The 25491-nt window shown below is 40.7% G+C and overlaps 1 protein-coding gene across 5 annotated transcripts in view; it reads left to right on the top strand.

The window, feature by feature from the left end:
* The window catches only part of kif26ba (kinesin family member 26Ba), a 74161-nt gene that overhangs the window by 7858 nt on the left and 40812 nt on the right, over positions 1 to 25491 (top strand). For all 5 annotated transcript variants that reach the window (XM_026999852.2, XM_035532538.1, XM_035532539.1 and 2 more), the window contains exon 3: positions 19052 to 19627. In XM_026999852.2, the coding sequence (XP_026855653.2) occupies positions 19052 to 19627 (576 nt within the window). The remainder of the gene's footprint in view (positions 1 to 19051; positions 19628 to 25491) is intronic.

Genomic DNA, 25491 nt, shown 5'->3' with positions numbered 1-25491 from the left:
GGGAGATGGGGAGTGGAAATAGCACACAGAGAGAGAGAGAGAGAGAGAGAGAGAGAGAGAGAGAGAGAGAGAGAGAGAGAGAGAGAGAGAGAGGGAGGGAGGGAGATGGGACATTTTAGACATGAGAATTTGGGCCCAGAATGTGAGAAGATGGATTACCTACAAAACACTAAGCAATTTATCACTGTCAGAGAGAAAGAGAGAAGGATCTCTGAGGGTGGAGGGAAGCAGGAATGAGACCAGAATGGTCCAGTAGTAGAACTGATGCTGTGATTTTGTGGTTTTAGATTCTCATGTTCAGTTTGTGTTTATGTGTGTGAGCGTGAAGACTCTACTCTAGCCATGCCTTTTGTGCCGTGCTACACTGATTCTGGGATTTTGGAAATGATGCACAGTGTTACATGGACACTGTCTTGCAAATTGTTCTGATATGGGGTGTACACCCTTGGGAATTGCTGGTGCTCCCCTGTACTTCTCAGTTCAGAATAATTTATCACTTCATATACGATGTCAACCTTGATAGTTAGTTGTATATTCATATAAAAATAACATTGAAAATTCAGTTAACACGGCAACCAACTACATTAATCATGGAATGGAACATGGACGTAATAATAATAATAATAATATGTTTATTTTATATAGTGTCTTTCTCACACTGAAGGTCACTTAAACATAATCACATGACAGATAACAACACAATCAGCAAGATACGTCAATACAAACAAAACACAGCAGTCCAAATCCCAAAATTAAGTACTGAAAACAAATACGTCTTAAACTGTGTTTTGAATTATATGACAGAAGATCATGTAAATTTTGAGGAGGTGAATTTCAGAGTTTAGGAGCTACAAAGGTCTGTCTAAACCTAGGACAGTCTAAACCTAGGACAGTGTAAACCTAGGACAGTGTAAACCTGGGACAGTCTAAATGTAGGACATTCTAAACCATGGACAATCTAATCTTATGACACTCTAAAACTAGGACAGTTTAAATGTAAGGCAGTCTAACCCTAGGACAGCTTAAACATAGGACAGTATAAATCTAGAAAAGTCAAACATAGCACAGTCTAAACCTAGGGACATTTTAAGCAGTCCTAGCCTAGAATACCTAAGTGCAGTGTAGGTGGAGTGTAGTGGTGAAGGAAATGTGAAGGAGCAAGTTCATGTAAGGCTTGAAAAATTATGACATATCCTTTATACTTAATGCAATAGGTAACCATTGTAATTTCTAAAGAACAGGTATGATATGGATGAATTTTGCAAAGAGGGCACTGCAATAATCCAGATGAGAGTTAATAAAGGCATTTTAGCATCATTATTACTAAACATATGTCGGTGTCTGATATTTCAAAGATGGTAATAAAGGTTTCATTGAGTGCGTTAATGTGTTATTCAAAAGATAACGAGGAATCAAAAATGACCCTGAGATTGTGAACATTTACAATGTTTTACCTGAACTTTATAAATATCAAGAATTATATCATAGTGAGTACAAATAAAAGCTTTTGGAGTAATTATTAGTAAAACTCATCCAGTACTCAATATTGCTAATACCTGTAGTTAATGAAGGAAGAGGCAAAAGTAAAGAAAGAATATAAAACTAAAACTAATATAGATCTGTGTGTCATCAGCATAACAATGAAAACAAACCATGCAGATGATGTCTACGTGGGAGAATGTATATTATGAAATATGTCTACGTGGGAGGATGTATATTATGAAATATGTCTACGTGGGAAGATGTATATTATGAAATATGTTTAAGTGGGAGGATGTATATTATGAAATATGCTTAAGTGGGAGGATGTATATTATGAAATATGTCTACATTGGAGGATGTATATTATGAAATATGTTTAAGTGGGAGGATGTATATTATGAAATATGTTTACGTGGGAGGATGTATATTATGGAAAGATAAAAAGGAAATTCCTGAGAGCAGATCCCTGGGGAACACCATAAACAACATGAGCAGTACAAGATTTATATTTCTTAATAGTGACATACTGTGTTTTATAAGTAAGATATTGTGATGGCCCAGGTGCTACAGGGCAAAGAGCAGGATGCACAGACTTCTTTTGACACAGACAACATTTATTCCCACTCGACAAGAAGAATAAACAGTATGGCACATACATATAACCTGTGCGACATGAAGACGATGAACAAGAAACACCAACATGAACAGCTAGCAGTGCAAACTAGTCATCTACCATGAATATGTACATCTAACACAAAATGACCAACAACAAAGTACACACCACCAGGGGTTTAAATACATACATAAATGACACAAATAACTGGGTGCAGGTGTGTGCTAACAAGGGGGGTGTGGTAACAAACAAGATACAATGAACTGTCAATAGTGAACTCCCACTGCACGTGGTGGGACGTACCATGTAATCAGTGGGAAGGACAGCATACTGTGACAGATGAATTAAACCAAGAGAGTGCAGTAGCAGAAACACCAATAGTAGAAAGATGAGCAATAAATATAAGAAACTGTGTCAAAAACAGGATTAAGGTTTAAAAGGAGAATACTAATTGCACCAGAATCTGAAGCAACTGGCAGATCAAGCTTAAGTAGAACTGTCTCAGTGCCATGATCTAAAGCCAGACTGGAACTGTTCAAACAGGTTATCTGATGCTAAGTGAGACAATAACTGAGTCACATTTTTTTTTTACCAACAATTTAGTAATAAAGTGAACAATCTGGTCAGATGTAGACTATGTTACTTTATGGGAAATAGCTCTACACTGTTGTATGGTATGAGAGATGGATGTAGACTGGTAGGATAGGACTCTACACTGTTGTAGGGTATGAGAGATGGATGTAGACTGGTAGGATAGGACTCTACACTGTTGTAGGATATGAGAGATGGATGTGGACTAGTGGTATGGGACTCTACACTGTTGTATGGTATGAGAGATGGATGTAGACTAGTGGTATGGGACTCTACACTGTTGTAGGGTATGAGAGATGGATGTAGACTGGTAGGATAGGACTCTACACTGTTGTATGGTATGAGAGATGGATGTAGACTAGTGGTATGGGACTCTACACTGTTGTAGGGTATAAGAGATGGATGTAGACTGGTAGGATAGGACTCTACACTGTTGTAGGGTATGAGAGATGGATGTAGACTAGTGGTATGGGACTCTACACTGTTGTATGGTATGAGAGATGGATGTAGACTAGTGGTATGGGACTCTACACTGTTGTAGGGTATGAGAGATGGATGTAGACTGGTAGGATAGGACTCTACACTGTTGTATGGTATGAGAGATGGATGTAGACTAGTGGTATGGGACTCTACACTGTTGTAGGGTATGAGAGATGGATGTAGACTGGTAGGATAGGAATCTACACTGTTGTAGGGTATGAGAGATGGATGTAGACTAGTGGTATGGGACTCTACACTGTTGTAGGGTATGAGAGATGGATGTAGACTAGTGGTATGGGACTCTACACTGTTGTATGGTATGAGAGATGGATGTAGACTAGTGGTATGGGACTCTACACTGTTGTAGGGTATGAGAGGTGGATGTAGACTGGTAGGATAGGACTCTACACTGTTGTATGGTATGAGAGATGGATGTAGACTAGTGGTATGGGAATCTACACTGTTGTAGGGTATGAGAGATGGATGTAGACTAGTGGTATGGGACTCTACACTGTTGTATGGTATGAGAGATGGATGTAGACTAGTGGTATGGGACTCTACACTGTTGTAGGGTATGAGAGATGGATGTAGACTGGTAGGATAGGACTCTACACTGTTGTATGGTATGAGAGATGGATGTAGACTAGTGGTATGGGACTCTACACTGTTGTAGGGTATGAGAGATGGATGTAGACTGGTAGGATAGGAATCTACACTGTTGTATGGTATGAGAGATGGATGTAGACTAGTGGTATGGGACTCTACACTGTTGTATGGTATGAGAGATGGATGTAGACTGGTGGTATACAAGAGGTCTGTAAACTGCATTACTGGACAGTTTAAGCTGGAAGCTGGATTGCCGGAGTTATGATCCTGTGGAGGACCACTGAGCACTACTGCGGCATGTCTATAAGTGTCTGGGCACTGGTGTGTAGCATGTGAAAGGGTCTGCATTATCTCTGACAGAGCTGTTTGTCGGTGTGCTCAGGGAGGACGCCAACACCGATTTTCTTGGCATAGTCCACCTCCTGGGTATTTTCTCCTGTGTTGGATCAGGAAAGCAACCAGACAGCAAACACACAAGCCAGATCCTGCCTAACGACTAGCTAGCCCTCACCCAGGAAGCACATGCTTCCTATGGGACCCATGATCCCAAGCACCACACCACCATAAGCAGTGCACATTTCATCCGAAAGCACAAGCACACAGATATATGATTGACTAGTGGACATTATGGGGCCTCAGTGACATGACAAACACTTCAGTCATGCCATTCAGGAGCTCTCGTGGTAATCTTATACGTAGGTACATGTGATTTACTCTTCTACACAGGTACATGTGCTTTGCTTGATAAGCTTCCATTAAGCTGTCTGTGCTCTGTATTTGGCTATGCACTGTAAGGGCCTCATTAATTATCTTTTTGTGCTGAGAATGTGATTGCCAGTGTTCTGCCTTCACAGAAGATCAAAGGTGCCTTCTTATAGGTATATGTGTGTTTATCTGTTGTTCACTTTGCTGTTAATTAAATTCACTTTATCTGCCCAGCTCATAACTAACAATGTGTTTTGAGGCCCTTCTAGCTATGGTTTGTTTAGCTGAGGAGCACAGGCTTGAACCCCAAGCATCTAGAGAGAACTCTCTAAACTGAGGTCTGGCTGTGAACAAAACAAGATTGAATGAAAGGGGACTGAAAAAATGGACAGAAGGGTGGTGACCTTATAATTTTCCCCATATGTGTCATGGTCAGTGTACAAACACAGGCAGGCAGAGATTTTTTACCTCTCAAAGGTAATTTATCCTAGTTGTTAACACATGACTTCCCACACCACACTTCCCCAAGTTTAAATTGGTGTAGTAAATCACTATGTGTCTGTGCTGCTCACTCAGCTCCTCTGAAAGTGATGGAAAGATGATTGGCTGATAAACACAGCTAGAAAGATATAATTTGTTACCTTGGCCTTCTTAACCTGCCACTATTAAACACTAAGGGGAGCAATCAGAACATGGATATTGTGGGTAAAGGGTATTGTGACTTTGTCAATGCCCCACAGTGACCCCCCCTCTCTTCTACCAACCCTTACCTGCTTGACACTCTGTCTTTGTCCTCACTCAGCCACCGTCGAGCGGATGGTGAGGGCTCGTTCTTCAGCATCCTGAGGCTGCCCTGATCTCAGGTCTGTTGGCTCCACTCACACTGGAAAAACAGGCCTGACACATATGCTGCGTTAGCAGCATACAGAGAAATACTTGACGGCAGAGAAACGCATGACTAATTCATCTAGCCGAATTCATCTCTGCTCTTAAATCAGAGTAATCAGACGAAAATAATGGTGTGTCAGCTTTGCCTGTACAAGATGAGAATAAGTACGTACCTTTACTCATTCCGCAGAAGCACCTTGAGCTGAGTCTAAAGTGATGAAGGTTGACTCTGCTGTATAAGATAAGTCAAATGCAGATTGTGTCACTTCATGCAAAGATTATAATGCGTGATGCATATTGAGGATATATCTAAAGTAAATAGGCTGACAGTGAGCTGTGTTATTATGACTGACTGGGGTGTGTGTGTGTGTGTGTGTGTGTTAGTGTATGTGTTTACGCATACTGAATTGGTTTTGTTGTAAATTTACTTGTCGGGCTCACTGTAAAATCTTTCACAGTATTATCTTTCCCCTTTAATCTCTACCTGCTGTCTGCATGGAAATATATCAATACAATTCCCATTCTTATGACCAAGGGAGCACAGTTTATGGAAGCACATGCACAGTCTTGTCAGAAACAGAATCCAACCACTTATGGTGCCCCTTCCATTGCACTGGGAGAAATGTTTTCATATAGCAATATAGATGTGGTGCAGAGCGAGCCATAGGGACACAGCGCTGTTCTCAGAACAGGTGAAATTCTCACTTGATGCTTCCCTTCCACATGGTCTGCTTAATCTAATCAGCTCTGCTTCCCGACAGCTCCAGACACCTGGCCAGGCTTTATAGCCAGGCACAAAGGTTCTTCCACTCAGAACCCTTATCTGCACATTTTCAACACTGCCACATTTATTACTCTGGACAATGTTTTTTTAATGCCATATATGCATTTTAATATTTTAAAACCTAAATTAAACATTTTAGAATGTGTCGAGTGTTCAGGACTGATTATGAAAGAATGATGCGTTTCACTGTGCCTAAGCAACATTTATAGTGTGTATCGTGTAGTGTGGATAGAGGGTATTGAACATGTAGTGTGTTTGTATTGTGTGTATTGCATGTATCATGCATGTATTGTGTGGATTGAACATGTAGTGTGAATGTATTGTGTGTATTGCATGTAGTGTGTATGTACTGTGTATATTGCATGTAGTGTGTATGTATTGAACATGCGTTGTGTGTATTACATGTATCGTATGCCATGTGAGTCTGTATTACACTCTTTTCAATAGCAGCTCACCTCTGTGTGCAGTCAGATTGAACTTATTACAGGAGAATCAAAGCAGAACTATGGGCTTTTTTGAGAGGGCACCTCCACTTCCTGTGTCAGATCCCTTGGCTACAGGGAGCTCTAATTTCCTATTCTTCTCTCTCAGGGCTGTGTTGCTGGTCAAGCATGAGCTTTATGGCAGTTTTTTTGGCAGAGAGATGCAGGCAGATAGCATTAGAGAGTAAGCGATTGTGATCTATGTATGGTTCCCCCTTTCCACTGCCTACTCTGGACTCTCAAAGCAAGTAGGCTGGAGGGGCCTGGTGTTGAGCAATCCATTTGTGATGTCCTTGAATTAAAACGTGACCTTATTACCCAACACAGTCACACTGATTTTTTTATTTTTGTTTTGCTGGCCCCTCCCCTTTAGTAAATGACTCCACACTGACGTGGAAATCATTTAATCAAGTTAAGCCATTCCATTAAACCATTCCATTTGTGCAGCTCAGAATACAATTCAATACCGTTGTTTATATCCTTGTATATGTCCTTGTATGAATCATATATACACACTCACATGGGTATTATGCTGTTCCATAGCTTTCATCCACATGTCTGACACACTGCCCCATTTATCTGGTCATTCTTTTGTCTGGGTGAATTCACTTTAAACTGTTCCGTGAGCATGTCCAAGCATAAGCAATTCAGGTTAGTAAACAGCAAGGATGCTCTTTTTATTTTCTATTAAGAGTACCACTGTGTACTTCTGTGGAAGTGACATGTAATAAGCATTGATTATATAAGCACTTTTTAAGACCCCCACGTCAACAGTGGAATACTTTTTAGAAAAGGTTTGAGTCTGTCCAAACCACATCCCTTCAGCAAAGCTGTCCAGAGCACCAATACAATGGACAAGAGGTGAAACCACAGTTCATTTTTATGCTAGTATCCTCTCTGTGAGTTTCCCCCTTAACTATCCCAGACACGTCCTTAATTTGCTCTTAGAAGGCTTCTACCTACAGGCTTTATTATCAAACTGCTTGTGGACATTGTTTGTGTTACGAATTGGTATGAAAATGGGGACACAGAATAGCTGCCCCCTTTAAAAACATAACTACATGTCACGGAATGCCCCCCACGAGTCACGTGGTATGGCCCACCACGTACAGGGGACTTTACGTTCGTTGCCACGCCCTCCATGATGGCACGCACCTGCATGGGCTTAATGTTGTGTATGTCTGTTTATTTAAACCCCTGTCAGTGTGGGCCTCATTGTTGGTCATTGTTAGTGTCGGTGTCAAATGTTAGTGTTAGTGTAATGTTAGTATCAATGACTGTGTAGCCACTGTTAGTATAACCCAACGTCTGTACCATTCTATTTTGTCATTGTTACTGTTTATACTGTTTGCGTGTTCCCATCTATGTGTGAGTGCCACGAGTGTCCTTTATGTTTCATGTCGTTAAATGTTTCACATCGTCTCTGTGCGTCCTGCTCAATGCCCTTTGGCACTCGGGCCATGACACTATATAACAGACACCACATAACTGATCTGTGGTTTTGTCACAAGAAAACCAACATTTTACTCAGTAATTCACTCCATGTAAGAGCAAATTTAGAGATTCAGTACAACATGAAGCACTGCTGTGTGCTTTAACAGCACAATGTGCCAATAGCACTCACCTGGATGCAGAGCCGCAGTGTTTTTTAATTTTTAATGAATAGTTCCCCTAGGATGGAACATTAAGAGACAAATGGATGTCTCAAGCTTCAGTGAGGCTGTCGAGCATTATTGAGTCCTAAGCTTTAACATGGGAGAGAACACATACACACAAGCATGCACACACAGACATAACTCAGTGTCTCTTTGCGCTGCACTCAACTGTGGAGTGTTTGCTTCATACACTGCCATGCAGTGCCACACACACTCTGAGGGTGAGGCTGAATGCAAAATAAACAAAGGCAGACTGGGTTTTCATTAATTACCACAATAATCTTGCAGATTTAATTCTAAATCATAAAGGCTCCTCATTACACTCAAATCTTCTCTTTCTTCTTTCTTTCTAGTACATCTTCACAATTTTAAAGGAAGTGAAGAAAAATACAATTTTGCAAAATGCCCTGTACAGAAGTGCTATTTCTATACATTTGCATTTATGCAAAAATACTTGGCAAGGAGCACCAATACAAAGATTAAGATAGCTCTACAGTTTTTGTATATTTACAATTGAGCAGCCTGTATATCTGCTTTGTCTGGTGTGTTAATCTTACCAAAATAAAAGTCATTTTGTGTGTTCTGAGGATTTATACAAGATGTAAGCTATATGTTCTACAGAAATAGAACATGATCTGACTAACTGCATAATCATAATTTAAGTTATTTATGAATAACATTTTATTAGCAGAAACATTTTCTTATTCAGAAATTGCTATAGGCTATGTATAGGCTACATATACATTGGATATCCAGGGTGTTTTGGACTGTTTGATCATGGTATTACTGTGTGTGGGGCTACTTTTGACTTTGTGCACAGTATGTCCTTATACATTTTAAACAAAATGTCTTCATGATCCATCAGTACTACCAAGCTAGCAACTTTAGCTACAGTTGTATTCATGCATGTGACTACACTCAACAGATCAACAGAATTCCTTAAAGCCTAAGACCTATCTGAAGACCCACTTTTAAGATTTAAAATAGAAAACTCCTACAATAATACATGAGGAGGTGATGATAATCGATCCTTTGGTGCTATTTTTTTTTATTATTTCTTTTGCTGTGTTTAATACATTTACATGTAGCACCTCTAGGGTAAAAGCAGGACACAGTAGCATAGTTATTATCTGTGTCATGTCATGATGTTTTTCTCTGTAGTGGAGGCTCCTGAAGGGATGCAGTATTTGTGCTATTTTGGAAGATATTGAAGTGTCTAAATAATATTACTTATCTGTGTTTGTGTATGAGGTCCATGCATTTTTCACATAGACCTACCATGTTGGGAAGGAGGAATGATCCAGATGTGTATCTTTTCACTAAAAGCAGGTGTGAAAGGCACATGTTTTGAATTGTCTGGTGTCATAAAAACTTTAAAGTGAAAAGCATGTGCATTCAACGATTCTCTTCATCTCCCCGTCTTTCTTGTTGTCTCTCTCTTTCTCTCTCACTTGTTCTCTCCCTCGTTCTCCCTCGTTCTCCCTCTGCCTGTCTGTCTTTATCTCTCTTGCTAGCTCCTCCCTTTTACATCTCTGATTCTGTACAGTTGAGCTGGATCGTTGTGTTTGCAGTGTGATTTACCTCTGGGATTTAGTGATAGGTACAGATATAGAAAGAGCTTAGTAGAGGAACCCTGCACCCTCGTGCACTGTGGGGCTGGACTGGGGGTGGCAGCAGGAGCAGGCAGAGGATGGATGGTCCTACTGCAGGGGAGAGGAGATGTGTTTGGGGTAAAAAGTAGATTGCCTTTCTTCACCCTCTCAGGGATACAAACAAAAACAAAGCAGAATTACGAGGCCATAAAAGAAGAGTAAGAGGTGACACTTATTCATGGTGACTTGGAGGTCTTTTTTGTTCATAATATATTTTAACAGTAGCTGATGTACACTGCAGTGAAGTATTCCACTCTGTGCCAGGGCTGTAATTGGGAAAGCCCTGATTCCCGGTTTATAACAGTCCACTGACATAAGTGACGTTGGTGGTCAGAGGCAGGCTGGTGCACTCCGTTTGGTTCCACGGTGATCTTTATGCCTTTGTAGAACCCAGGGAGGAATCTAAGGAGGCTGTGGAGATCAGGGATATGAAGCTTGATCCTGAGACAGCAGGAAGGAACCATGAAACACATGAGATATCTTTACAGTGGCCTATAGATCAGTTAAGCTTTTTCCTTAATGGACTAGACTAACCTTACTGACTGGTCTAGTTTTTATAGCCAGCTTTCTACCATTACAGTTCCCTAAGCAGAACGCTTAACCCTAACAGACACTCTACCTGTGTTTAAGAGGCATTACTGCAGTGGAATGGTGAATGGAAGACAAAGCCTTGATTTCAGCGTAAAGCTTTATGTCAGTGCTTTAGAGGTGTACATGATGTTTGCTTCCCCTGGGGTTCTGGGGAGGGTAAGGTGAACATGGAATAATGCCTTGGGGAATTCACATTAATGTCTTTTACATCCTGCATCCTTGCATTTGAGCCAGTGCTTACTTCGTTAAGTATGTCCTCTGGTTTTACATGTCTGGGTAATAAATCTGGGTGGAAGAATTGATCAAATCCAGCAGTACAGCAGCCTTGAGCTGGAGGTGCAAGACAAGGGGCAAAAGCTCAGCTCTAGAGACATCGAGTCCGCTATGAAATGTCCAGGGAGGAATTCTGTATGTAAAACTGGACTGAGGGAAAATTGTTTGTATAGTTTTATCTCTTCGTAACTAGAATTTCCTAAACAATGAGTTGAGATTAGAAAGATGTTCTCTGTTACTCCTTCCATAAAGAATAGTTTATGAGTTTAAAATTAATCGAGTTCAGGTTGGCCTAAGTACCCCTCACCCGCCAACCTACTTTCATTGCACCCTCTTGGCATTCATCCAGCCCAGCTAATTTCAGAACAACAGGACCCTCAGTGCTAACCAAGGCGCCACATTGATTTTATTGCACTCTTGTCTAGATCAAAATAGAAAAAATAGACGTGTTTCATTACAGATTTGACAGATGACACTGCATCTGTAATACGTCATCTGTAATACGACTTCATCAGACAGCTTTTATTCTCTTTCCTCTGTATAGGGACTATGCGACCCTTCTGTTTTGAATGTAGGGTGTTGGTAAGTACATGTCATTTTTGTCAGTTAGAACCACTTGTCTTTGTCCTGGCTGCCTGGGTCTGGTCTTAGAGCCGTGTCATCAGTCATGCTTGTTAAAATTCATTTTAAAAACATAACTGGGGCAGCAATCTTGTCTTTATGCCACATGGTTTAGTTGGCACTTTGCTTTGCAGTTCATATTTCTCGCAGCCTCAGGGCATGGTCAGGAAAGCTGAGATCTATACACTGGAAAGAAAGAGCTATGTAGAACTGCCAGTGTATTTAAAGGCTTACAGTGTAAATAGCACAGCAGAAGTTGCAACACAACACAATTCTTTGCTTGTGGCATTTTGAATATGCTTGCTAAATAAAACTAAAATTAATCTCTGTCCCTCTCTCACTCAGATCTTTTCATTGCAGATTGATCAGAGTTGTGGGAGTGTCTGAGAGCAAGTTTTAGGCTGCACTACAGGGTTTCTGTGTGTCCTGCTCAATAGGCCTCTGTCCCTTCTCCTGAAGTACATGGTAGACCTGCAGACTGAGCAGTCTCTTTATGGACCCTGAAAAGAAATCAAACTATAAATGAATGAAAACTCTTATAAGATGACATTTTAGCCCACAGAAATACTAAGCAATATTTTCACATAGATTGTAGTATGAAATTTTACATGTCCAGGATTTTGGCCTTCAGATATGTGCTAGTTTGGTTAGACTGGCTCTTTATATTTTAATTTCATGCTTCATCTTTTTTCAGGTTCATTTTCATAATATACATGTTGGTTTTTCTTCAACAAACCTATTTTCCACATACAGTTTGTAATTAAAGCATATGTAATAATGTCAACACCTTCAGCTCTCCCTAAGGGCAAATAGAAAAAAAATCATCTTTTTGAATGTCAGAAGTCTGTGTTCTGGTAGACTTAACCTCTTACATAATAAACACAGCAATACCCAAACTTTTACACTATAACCTCACACAAATGAACACCATATAACCTAGTTTAATACAATATAGCCCAGTGGAACACACAAAAATAGTGAACAGAGACAGGTACCCCAGCATAATGCAGAAAAACTGAACACACAAACAGATAATCCATCATAATGCAATAATACTGAACACACAGATAATCCAGCATAATGTAGAAATACTGAACACACAGACAGCTGATCCATCATAATGCAGAAATACTGAACATACAGACAGGTAATCCAGCATAATTCAGTAAAATTAGCTGAACTCACTTTGTAGCACAGGCAGACAGCTGTATTCACACCCAGGTCTTCCTGGGGGTAAATGTGTCATCATTTATCGTGTTCCCCTCACGGAGAGGGTTGCTTAGTCCAAGGTCGTTCCCCTCATGGCCTCCCACATCTGACACCACTGATTGTTGTATATTCACCAAAGCCTGGACATCGTTACATCTGCAGTTACATCATAAGTTCTAAAGTGACTGGTTATGCTGTATTTGCTTGTTGTTGTTTTTGTCAGGAGGTACCGATACCTGAAAATCAAGTCTAATTACATGTCCAAACAGCAACCACAGCTGCAGGTGAACCTTCAGACTGTACACCGTAAGAGCCACCAAGCAATTTTGCCATCTAATGTTGAAAGACATTTACAGCCTGCTGAATGTAATGTTGTGTTAACCTTGTGGACTTTCTGACATGCAAGGTAACCAGAAAAAGAAAGAACCAGGCAGAACCAGGCACCACTTTCCAACAGGCTGATGTGCAGTATAACTATAGCAGCAAAACCTCTAGAGAATGAATGATTGTTTCTGTTACAGAGAGGGTTGGTGGGAGAGGTGCAGGTGAAGGTGCCATTGTGGATATAGAGGGACATGTTCCTGGTCTCTGCTCCCTCCATGTCAGCAAGAAGATTGCATAACATTTATATTGAAATTTTACAAATAAATCTTGCTTGGCTTTCATAGATCTCTATTATGGATGAGTGGGTACCCATATGATTAGGACCTTTTCTCACTTAGCTGGGAAGGCGGTTATGAGTTTGAAGGGATGGACTTTATAATTAAAGGTAATGGATGAAGCACAGTAATGTTTCCAGACAATAAAACAGATAGAAACTGGACCTCATCCATCGACTCAACAAATGAATGTCGAAAGCCAGGAACAAGGATGTGTCAATAACACATCAAGGTACAAGAAACTGAAAATGTTAATAAACCGAACACTTTGACCAAGGTGATCAAGAAATATCATGTGGAGTTCCACTCAAAAATGTGTGTGTGTGTGTACAGGGCAGATTTTGTGATTTGGGGGCCCTAGGTAAAAGACAGGAATGCCCCTTTCTCTCAGCTTCCATGTTCACTTGTCCAGCCTGCTATTGTACCTGACTTTCAGGTCTATCTGTACAGTACTAGTGATGTACAGGAGGGTGTGTCTGACCTTCAGGTCTATCTGTACAGTACTAGTGATGTACAGGAGGGTGTGTCTGACCTTCAGGTCTATCTGTACAGTACTAGTGATGTACAGGAGGGTATGTCTGACCTTCAGGTCTATCTGTACAGTACTAGTGATGTACAGGAGGGTATGTCTGACCTTCAGGTCTATCTGTACAGTACTAGTGATGTACAGGAGGGTATGTCTGACCTTCAGGTCTATCTGTAGAGTACTAGTGATGTACAGGAGGGTATGTCTGACCTTCAGGTCTATCTGTAGAGTACTAGTGATGTACAGGAGGGTGTATCTGACCTTCAGGTCTATCTGTACAGTACTAGTGATGTACAGGAGGGTGTGTCTGACCTTCAGGTCTATCTGTAGAGTACTAGTGATGTACAGGAGGGTATGTCTGACCTTCAGGTCTATCTGTAGAGTACTAGTGATGTACAGGAGGGTGTGTCTGACCTTCAGGTCTATCTGTACAGTACTAGTGATGTACAAGAAAGTGTGTCTGACCTTCAGGTCTATCTGTACAGTACTAGTGATGTACAGGAGGGTGTGTCTGACCTTCAGGTCTATCTGTACAGTACTAGTGATGTACAGGAGGGTGTGTCTGACCTTCAGGTCTATCTGTAGAGTACTAGTGATGTACAGGAGGGTGTGTCTGACCTTCAGGTCTATCTGTACAGTACTAGTGATGTACAAGAAAGTGTGTCTGACCTTCAGGTCTATCTGTACAGTACTAGTGATGTACAGGAGGGTGTGTCTGACCTTCAGGTCTATCTGTACAGTACTAGTGATGTACAGGAGGGTGTGTCTGACCTTCAGGTCTATCTGTAGAGTACTAGTGATGTACAGGAGGGTGTGTCTGACCTTCAGGTCTATCTGTACAGTACTAGTGATGTACAGGAGGGTATGTCTGACCTTCAGGTCTATCTGTACAGTACTAGTGATGTACAGGAGGGTGTGTCTGACCTTCAGGTCTATCTGTAGAGTACTAGTGATGTACAGGAGGGTATGTCTGACCTTCAGGTCTATCTGTAGAGTACTAGTGATGTACAGGAGGGTGTGTCTGACCTTCAGGTCTATCTGTACAGTACTAGTGATGTACAAGAAAGTGTGTCTGACCTTCAGGTCTATCTGTACAGTACTAGTGATGTACAGGAGGGTGTGTCTGACCTTCAGGTCTATCTGTACAGTACTAGTGATGTACAGGAGGGTGTGTCTGACCTTCAGGTCTATCTGTAGAGTACTAGTGATGTACAGGAGGGTGTGTCTGACCTTCAGGTCTATCTGTACAGTACTAGTGATGTACAAGAAAGTGTGTCTGACCTTCAGGTCTATCTGTACAGTACTAGTGATGTACAGGAGGGTGTGTCTGACCTTCAGGTCTATCTGTACAGTACTAGTGATGTACAGGAGGGTGTGTCTGACCTTCAGGTCTATCTGTAGAGTACTAGTGATGTACAGGAGGGTGTGTCTGACCTTCAGGTCTATCTGTACAGTACTAGTGATGTACAAGAAAGTGTGTCTGACCTTCAGGTCTATCTGTACAGTACTAGTGATGTACAGGAGGGTGTGTCTGACCTTCAGGTCTATCTGTACAGTACTAGTGATGTACAGGAGGGTGTGTCTGACCTTCAGGTCTATCTGTAGAGTACTAGTGATGTACAGGAGGGTGTGTCTGACCTTCAGGTCTATCTGTACAGTACTAGTGATGTACAGGAGGGTATGTCTGACCTTCAGGTCTATCTGTACAGTACTAGTGATGTACAGGAGGGTGTGTCTGACCTTCAGGTCTATCTGTAGAGTACTAGTGATGTACAGGAGGGTATGTCTGACCTTCAGGTCTATCTGTAGAGTACTAGTGATGTACAGGAGGGTGTGTCTGACCTTCAGGTCTATCTGTACAGTACTAGTGATGTACAGGAGGGTGTGTCTGACCTTCAGGTCTATCTGTACAGTACTAGTGATGTACAGGAGGGTGTGTCTGACCTTCAGGTCTATCTGTACTAGTGATGATTTCAGGCATCCAGTGACAAATGTTCTGCTTTCTTCCCTCTTTGCATGCTTCTCTGCTCCTTTCAGATAACTTTGTTTATCACTCAGGAAATCCCCGAAGCACAACCTAACCACCCTTGTAGGGCTGTACGATATGATGATACATATCATGTGATGATAAAATTTTCATATTATGCTCATATGAAATATCATTTATTTCCATGTGAAAGTGAATATATATATATATATATATATATATATATATATATATATATATATATATATATATATATATATATATATATTGCTGCTACAATTCAAGCTTTGATCAAAATATAACAAAATTATTTGTTATATATTTTGTTTGCAACCATAGGTGAAAAAGTATTTTCTATTTGTATTTTATTAATAATAATAATTAGTAATATTTTATATATTCTTATATTCCTAATTGTAAGGTTCTAAATATAAAGAGAAAATTTATCAAATATGCGTAATTGGCAATTATATAATTCAATGCCAATAAGAAATATGTGTCTATTTTATAAACTATTTATTACTTGAATTTACAGAAACTGTGCTATATGTATTGTTATCTGCATATGAAAAGACTTATATCACGATATGAGATGTTGGTCATATTGCACAGCACATATTGCTAATCGCTTGTTTGCCTGCACCAGCCTGCACTCACACATTGGCATCATTACATGAAAACATGGAACAGACCATTAAAACAAGATCAGACTATTGAACATATTTGCTACAGTAGCAGACAATATGCTGTAAAAATATATATATTCATATATATTTAAGAATATGATGGATCTTGTCTGAAGTTATTTAATATCTACATATAAATCTCGTTAGTATTTATCCCTTGGTTTATGGGGGCTCTAGGCACTGCCTACCTTGGCCTAGTGCAAAGACCGTGCTGTGAGTGTCTGTGTGTGACTGATCACAGTGTCCTCTGTAAGAGGGCAGTACAGTACACTTTATCTTCTGTAAAGACCTCACACTAGCTTCATTTACAAGCAGCCGAATAATAGTTAGTATTCATAGCTTAATCAGAATAGAAAGTCTTCAAATGCCTCAATCTGAATAATCTAATTGAACTCAAACTGAATGGAATTTCAGCCCAATTGAAAAAGGAAGAATACTGACCATGTAAACCCTTGAAAACATTTGCTTTCACAATCTGAACCTTTACAGGCTTTTTGCGGGTTCATTTCCTTCACACACCTACACTATGGACAGAACATCTGAGAAAATGTTTTTGTTATGGTAACCTGAACACTAAGTGAACCTCCTCAGATGTATGAAAAGTTTTGTTTGGATTCTAGCTACACTGTTGTTAGAACAGGCTTCTATGTAATGGCGTTAGGTAATAAAGAAACAAGAAAGGCAAATGTATCCTGTTACAGTTACAAAAAAAGGTTTGAATTATGTGCCATGCATTGTGTTCCTGCCCTGAGTGCATTCTTTTTTTGTGTGTTTAGTGTACAGTAACATGAACGCTGCTGGATTTCAAACATCCAGTGAAGCTTTGAATATGTACGCTTCACTTGTAAACATCACCATTGCATGTGATTGTGTCACAGGTTTTGCTCAGCCATCGCTCACTCTCTCACACATACTTCTTTTAAAAGGCCAAATACACACTGCAGGTCTGATACTGAAGTAAGAACTGATCTGATATCTTAAACCAATAAAGGAGATCTGTGTAACAGGCTTGGATCAGCGGACTTGGTGGACTCTACAGCAGCTTAGAATACAGAGCTTCACTGTCCTTCATAGTGGAGGTAACCATGGCAATATGCTGAGGTCAAAGAGTGCAGGATAGCGGGTGAAGTGGACGAAGGATGGAGGAGAGGGAAGTACAGAGTGGCTGCTGTAAGGTGAGAGTCTGGCTGAAGGTTTATACTGACAGCAGGAATGTGTGTGGTTTTAATTGGAACAGGCCGCCTCTCTCTGCTGCAGCATGTGTGCAAGGCCTTTCGATTAGCTGAACTAGTGCCTTGTGCTGTCAGAGACGCTGGGGGGGGGGGGGGGGGGTCAGTAAGAACACTGGAACTGAGCTAATTCTGTTTAAATCCTGACGGCAGGTTCGAGATACATCGTTCAGAATATTGGCGCCGCAAAAACAAAGCCCAATAATTAATTTCTTACCCATTATAATCACAAGTACAAAAACAAAATGGTTAACCTTCTTACTAACAGGCATTTAATAGTACCTACCTGTAACAATAACTACTTGTATTATTGACTTTCTGTACCATTAGTTACCTGTGCCATTAATTTTCTGTGCCCTTACCTATTTGTACTATTAACTACCTGTACCGTTAACTATCTGTTCTGCTTGGTGGTGCAGCATGAAAGAAGAGAGGGATGCAAAGTGCCAAAGAAAAGTGTGGGGCAAAAATGAACAAACAAGCAAACAAACAAGCGAATAAACAAATAAGTAAAGAAGTCTTCTATACACAGCTAAGCCCGCAGGCCACACTCTTTGATTCTCAGACTTAGAATGAATCAGTGAATGAATCAATGAATCCTGAACGGTTTACAGAATTTAAAATTTAAGCCTCCACACTGTTTTTGTGGGTTGTGAACTCTTCTACACATTATTTTGAAATCTAAGGTGTATATAACACTTAGCTATATCTAATTATGCTGTTCCACTAAAACTGCTTTGAGGGAATATTCAGAAACTTAAGAGCTGCACTTCACACAACCCTTAAGTTGTGAGTTGTGATTATACACTAAACCTGGATAATTGGTGGTTTTCTGCTAATGGGGAACTGGGGAACACCTAATTGAAAAAATAAAAAGGGTCTCGAATCTGATTGACATGTGTGGGGTGGATGGGCATCATCAGTGTTTAATGAGAACCTTAATTGTGCATTTGTGGATGGTTTAATGTTACGTCAGATATAAATGTAGTAATATTACCATATGCATAAGAATCCATCTCTTTAGGTAAACTAGAGCCCCCTTGCTAAGATTAATAGTTCAGCACAGATAGTTCAGCACATTCATTAGGTTTGGTCTGATAGAGAAAAAATGCAATACTTCAGCAATTTGCTTATCACAAACAGATATAAGTAATAAAGATTTCTCCTCTCACTTTATACGGGTCATTATCTTAGTGGTTATGTATATCACACTTCTCATGGTTTTGAAGGATAAGTCCTGGTTCTGATCCATTTCTTTTACTATTTCAGGCAGCTCGGATGTAATTATTCTAACCCTCATTCTTCCCATCCGGGTCTCTGTGTCTTTCGTAGGATCCCTCACTCTCTCTGCTGCTACATGATAAGCTACAGGTTCCCAGCAGCCCAAGGAAGGCCTGGAATGAGCGTGACAGCCGCTGTGAAGTGTGCTCCACCCACCTGAGCCAGCTAAAGCAGGAGGCCGTGCACATGGTGTTGAGCCTGGACCAGTGTGATGTGTCACCTGCCTCCCCACCCTCCATCGCCGCCCTGCTGGGCTCCCGGAGTGTCCTCACACCACCTCGAGACTGGGCCTACCTGCCTGGGGCATACCAATCCTCCGCTTCCTCCATCACCGTTCCCACCTCAGCCTCCAGTGGCTCTGCCCCCTGCGGTACGGCCTCCAACACCAACAGCTCTCACCACCTTGTGAACCCCAAGCATGGCACCAAGCCCAGCACCCTGGGCGTGAGCAGTGTGGTGGAGAGGAAGGGTGCTCCCTCTGCTCATGGCAGCAAGCAGAGTGGCCCGCCGTTGCCTCAGCCAGCCACCAGCCCTGGAAACGGCAGCATCAGTGCACCACACCTGGAGGGCGTCTGGTCACCTGCACATCTGTCCCGTGCCAATGGGGTCACCCTCTACCCTTATCAGGTAGAATGTGGGTTTAATGCCCTAAGCTATTTGTCATGTAGTTCACTGCCTGAGAGTTGTGTGTTTGCATATTTGAGTTAATGCGGTAATGTGATAAGCTGGTGGCTCAGATCAAGGGGTTTTACTGGACACGTTCCCAGTACACTGTACTCAAGAAAAGCAGAATGTTTTATATGAATTCTCTTTTTGCTTCTATGAGTAGTTAGTTCTGCCACTTCGCTGACCTCCAGTCTGATGCCAGATGCTCATGTTCCAAACATATTATCCATAATTCAGAAGGATGTAGTCTGTGCACCAGAGAAGTTAAAGATGTGATTATTGCTTTTGGATTGAATAATAAGTTGAATAATAATAATAAATGAGTTTATTTTAGGTGTTGAAAGCCATACCTCCGTGGGTAGGCACAGGCTCTCTCCTATTTAACTCTCTCCTAAATGACGCTGCACTAATTCAGGCCTTATCTGCAGTAAAGAGTTTATCTGAGTATAAAATGACATCAAGTCCACTTTAGTGCAGATATGAGAGCCTGGTCTAGCACAGTGTCATAGCTAGAGTAAGTATACAGAACTGAAGATCTAATACAATAGGGAGATGCCTTTATTTTATCAAAGTATAACTGAATTAAACCCTGTGAGCTGATTAGATCATGCAATTTATGGAGCCAGAAACATACATGGATGGAGATAAAAGGGAGAGACAGAGAGAGAGACAGACAGACAGACAGACAAACAGACAGACAGACAGACAGACAGACAGATAGATAGATAGATAGATAGATAGATAGATAGATAGATAGATAGATAGATAGATAGATAGATAGATAGATAGATAGATAGATAGATAGATAGATAGATAGATAGATAGATAGATAGATAGATAGATAGAGAGGGATAATCTCTGTGGTTTCTAAGGGTGAGGAATTAGAGTGCCATTATACTGTAACCTTAGCCTGGTCTCTATGAAACCTGCCATCTCTGCTGTGGTGTCTAGATTTGAAGTGATTTACACATAATGAAGTTGTGCAATAGTGTTGTACTCCTTCAGCCTCCAGCAGTTTCGCTGGGGAGATGAACGATCCTCCAACCTCCCCAACCCCCCTCATCCCCCATCTCCCCCCCCCCCCAAAAAAAAAAGATGACACAGGCCCTCATTTTAAAAACATGCTGTTTGTTTGTCATTTTGTGGAACCTCAGACATTCCAACATTTTAGCAAGGAAATAAACATTTTGGCTTAAAGAAAGTGACTACATTTGGAACACTGCACTATACCAAACAGCACTGTTATCTGATTCTGCACTATACCAAACACAGTGCTGTGCTACTGATTTTATGGGATTATTTCTAACATACATCTTCCTTCAGAACTTGCTTCTGAGCAATGCGTCACCTGATGCTGTATCTAAATTGGGATTTATGCATGGAATAAGACACAAGCAAACAAACAGAACATTCTTAATTGGGTACATGCTAGTTTCACTTTAACACTAATTACACTTCAACAGTGAAATAACACATCCGAAATCACAGTGCATAGATGCATAGACACACACACACAAACACACACACACACACACACACTCTCTCTCTCTCTCTCTCTCTCTCTCTCTCTCTCTCTCTCTCTCTCTCTCTGTGTCTTTTTACTGTCTCATCAAGTTCAGTCATTTGCCAGACAGCAGACCAAGAAAATGGTATGGGTTCATGTTTGCCTTCTACCTGGCTTTTTGGATAAACAAAGCCATTTTGTGTGTGTTTGGCACACTAATAGAGCTACAGTGTTGATGTACATTTAAAAGAAATGAGAGAGAGAGAGAAGTCAGGTTGTGATGTAAGTAGAGACATGCCTCAATGAGTAGTCTGTCCAAAATTAAAGTTAGTCATAAATCATTTGGCAGTGAGATATTTGGTTCACTTGATGGGTTTTGGTTTGATCTCTAACTACTTAAAAGTAACTAACTACTTAAATTCACACTCTGGTAAATAAATACATTCTTTCTCATATGGAAACACTTTTTAACCAAAGGATGCGTTTGGTCTAGCTCAGACAACCTTGTTGGCCGGGAGTGTCCTGCAGTAAGCTCCTGATGCCCACTTCAGTCCCCGAGGACTCTCATGGCAGGTTCTCTCTTAGCTGGGCCAGTCTTATCTTCCAGCTGAAGTGTGTGGAACTGAACAGGATGTTGGGAAAACTGTAGATGGACACACCCTCAACAAAAAATAATTTCTGGTCCCATCTGATGCAGTCTGTTCTTCCAGGATTTTGATTCTCCACTAACTCTTCTTCTCTTTTTATCTGTTGGTCTCTCTCGCTCTCTCTCTCTCTCTTTCATTATGTTGACTTTCCCATTGCAGAGCTCATATCTGTTTGCCTCATCTCAGCGTTCCCACAGTGATATCTCTGCTCTCCACTGCTGTTTACTTTAGCTCAGATGTATTTTATTCTCTTCTTCTTATTTTCTTCAGTTCTTCTGTTTTGTTCTTTGGTTCTATTCTTTACTTCTTCTGTTTTGATCTCTCTACTCCCCTCTCACTTCACACTCTCTATTTCTGGCTCACACTCACACACATCTCTCTCTCTCTCTCTCTCTCTCTCTCTCTCTAGCTTTCTTTCTGTCTGTCTCCGTTCCTGTGCCTTGGGGACTGTTTTTTGCACAGGAAGCTGTTGAGTACTGTGATGTAGAGACTCTCAGATAGTGTTAATTACTCTGGGCGTGAGACTTTGTTAGAGAAACAGTTTGTATGCCACACACAGAGTTCAGTAGTGAGTCTCTTCTCTCCCTCAAGCCTTGCATCTCAGTGTCTTTACAAACCCTAATGAGACCCTCATCAGCCTCAACATGTTAACTGTATGTTTGCTAAAGCTTTAAAGTACAGTTGCACGGAACTGTTCTGCATGGCCTGGAGGTGCTTTAGGCAGGACAGCTGTTTGCCTTCCGCACTCGCTCCGCCCTTCACTTCTGCTTCTCCACTGTTAGCTGTTGGTGTCCACATGTGAGTGATTTCAGCTGGTGGGAAAGGGCTGATCCTAGATCAGGTGCTCTGTGGTCTTAAACTTGGATTTTAGTCTTACATGCAAAATGCACTGAGCACGGAGTGGGTCTTTAATGTTGTGGCACTTATGCAGCAGCAGATGGTTGGGTTGTTGTTCAGCTGGCTAACCTGCTGGTTTTGTTTCCTGCTAAAGCTCAGAGTGACCTGTTCCATCACCTTCCATGAAACCTCCATATGGGTTGTGTCCCCCTGCCACACCTCTAATTACAACTCTCTCTTTTTCTTTTTATATTTACAGCTCTGGAAAGAATTAAGTGACCACTGCAAAATTATCAGTTTCTTTGGTTCTAGTATTTGCTATTTATAGATATGTGTTTGAGTAAAATGAACATGTTTGTTTTATTCTGTAAACTATTGGCAACATTTCTCCCAAATCCAAGTTATTGTCATTTACAGTATTTATTTGCAGAAAATGAATGGATAAATGAATAAATAAATTCATATATAGCATGATTGGACTCCTCTAGGGGGAACATGTCTGTTTTAATTAAAATGAATAACAAAGGTGTGTGTGTATAGGGGATAGCTAGAGGAATGGTAACGAACACAATAACACACATACATCTGTAGTTAATCATCTGTAATAAAGCTGTGATAATTGATTTTAGGGCAATAACTGATCACTGTTCTAATATGAATGAATGAACTGTTACAGTTCTGTCTGCATGTGTTTGCTGTGGCCCAGGCCATTTCAATAAAGATAAATGTTGGTATATAGTAATTACAACAACAACAACATTATTATTATTATTATTATTATTATTATTATTATTATTATTATTATTAATAATAAAATGATCAGTAAGATCCATACTGAGAACAAGAGGGAAAGTTTTGGGAAAAGAGAAAGGTTTTAAGATGGCACTTAAAGGCAAAAAGTAAAGAACACTGAACAGCAGAGTCTGAGTTCTATAGTTTAGGGGCCATGATACTAACAGATCTGACCAGTCTGAATTTTGGGAATCCAGTTTGAACAGGGGAGTCATGGAGGAAAAGCTCAGATAAACAGGGCATAACTAATCCATGAATTTATAGGCTATTCCCAGGACTTTAAACTGGATGTGAATTGAGACAAGTAGTCAGTGTAACTGACTTGGACTTGGGTTATATAAGCAGATTTGCAATAAAAAAGAATTCTAGCTGCTGAGTTCTGAATATGCTATAGAGGATGTTGGTTGCTTCAGGAATTCCAGTAAAGAGAGAGTTACAGTAGTTGGGATATGAGGACATGGACCAGAGTTACAGTAGTTGGGATGTGAGGACATGGACCAGAGTTACAGTAGTTGGGATGTGAGGACATGGACCAGAGTTACAGTAGTTGGGATGTGAGGACATGGACCAGAGTTACAGTAGTTGGGATGTGAGGACATGGACCAGAGTTACAGTAGTTGGGATATGAGGACATGGACCAGAGTTACAGTAGTTGGGATATGAGGACATGGACCAGAGTTACAGTAGTTGGGATATGAGGACATGGACCAGAGTTACAGTAGTTAAAGTCCTGAATCAGAATGTCTGCATCTGTCTCATTAAGCATGGGCTGAAGACACACAATGCTTCAACGATGGACGAAAGCTTTTTTGATCCATGAACTGATTTGTGGTTCAGAAGAAAGATGGATTAAATATTAAACCCAAATTACAGATTGACAGAACCCCATCTCTATCAAGTGTAAAATTTGATCGGGGTCCAGTGTCAGAGAGTTTGAATGGAGCCAGCATTTGACATCTTGAACATCGGATATGAGGGTGCAGGGAGGCAGCGTGGTGGTGGTGGTTTTGGTGTTAACATAGTAGCAGTTGATCTGTCTTGAGCCAGGAGGACACAGATACCGGAAAATTCAACAACTTCTAATAGAGGTGTGGCATATAAGATTTATGTTTCCGGCTAATGGTAAAACAAGATGGCTGAATAACATAACTCCAATTCCCAGGTTATGTTTAATAGTGTATAAACCCTTCAATAATAGATGCAGAGTGGCAGTGTTGTTGAGCTAATGAATAAAAAAAGAAAGGAACTTTGTGTTGTCTGGCTGGTGGTTTAGGAACTAGTTAGAAAGCACTGTGGTTTGCTATCTCGGCATCTTCAAATAGCCTTTATCTTCTTTTCATCAGGATAATGAGAGTTTTACTGAGAGCATAAGAAGCCCAGCAGAAGTTCGAAGGACAAAATGAAGGTGACTTGCAACATAACAGACTAGATCTGAGAGAAAGAGAGAGACAGGTTAGATCTGACAGGTCTTTATCAGCACCAACAATCAGACTTCTGTGTCACACCTGTCTGGAGATGGAGTGTGTGTGTGTGTGTGTGTGTGTGTGTGTGTGTGTGTGTGTGTTGGGGAGTGCAGGGTGGGTGAAGGACAGGTAGAATGGGGGAGTGGGTGAAGCAGAGGAGGACAGTGATGATGAAAGATGGGTAGAGGAGGAGAATTTGAAGTAGAGGATAGTTGAGGAGGGGTGAGTTTAGTTATATATTCAGTTATATATTCTGTCATATTCTTTAGAATTTCATCATGGCAGTTTTCTAATAGTTTACAAATTTTACATGGTGCTTAGAGCCAAAATACATGAAAGAGATGTGACCATTCTGTTGTGAGGATTCTTGAGCTGATTATTTAAGTAAAAAGAAATGTTTATTGTATACTGTTTACTGTGAAAGAACAGCTGTAATTTGCTCTTTAGGTTCTGATCAAGATGCCATTATGATTAGCTGGCACATGTCCAGGGCATCCAAGAGTCCTTCAGGCATTAGCAACAGTAGAAATGATGATCTAATTTATCAGCCCACAATGCACAAATGTTTCAGTTTTGACTCTC

Source organism: Electrophorus electricus, chromosome 13 (genome assembly GCF_013358815.1).
Source record: "Electrophorus electricus isolate fEleEle1 chromosome 13, fEleEle1.pri, whole genome shotgun sequence".
Classification (NCBI taxonomy): domain Eukaryota; kingdom Metazoa; phylum Chordata; class Actinopteri; order Gymnotiformes; family Gymnotidae; genus Electrophorus; species Electrophorus electricus.
The sequence above is the reverse complement of the archived record's forward strand: the minus strand, read 5'-3'. Positions and strand labels throughout refer to the sequence as shown.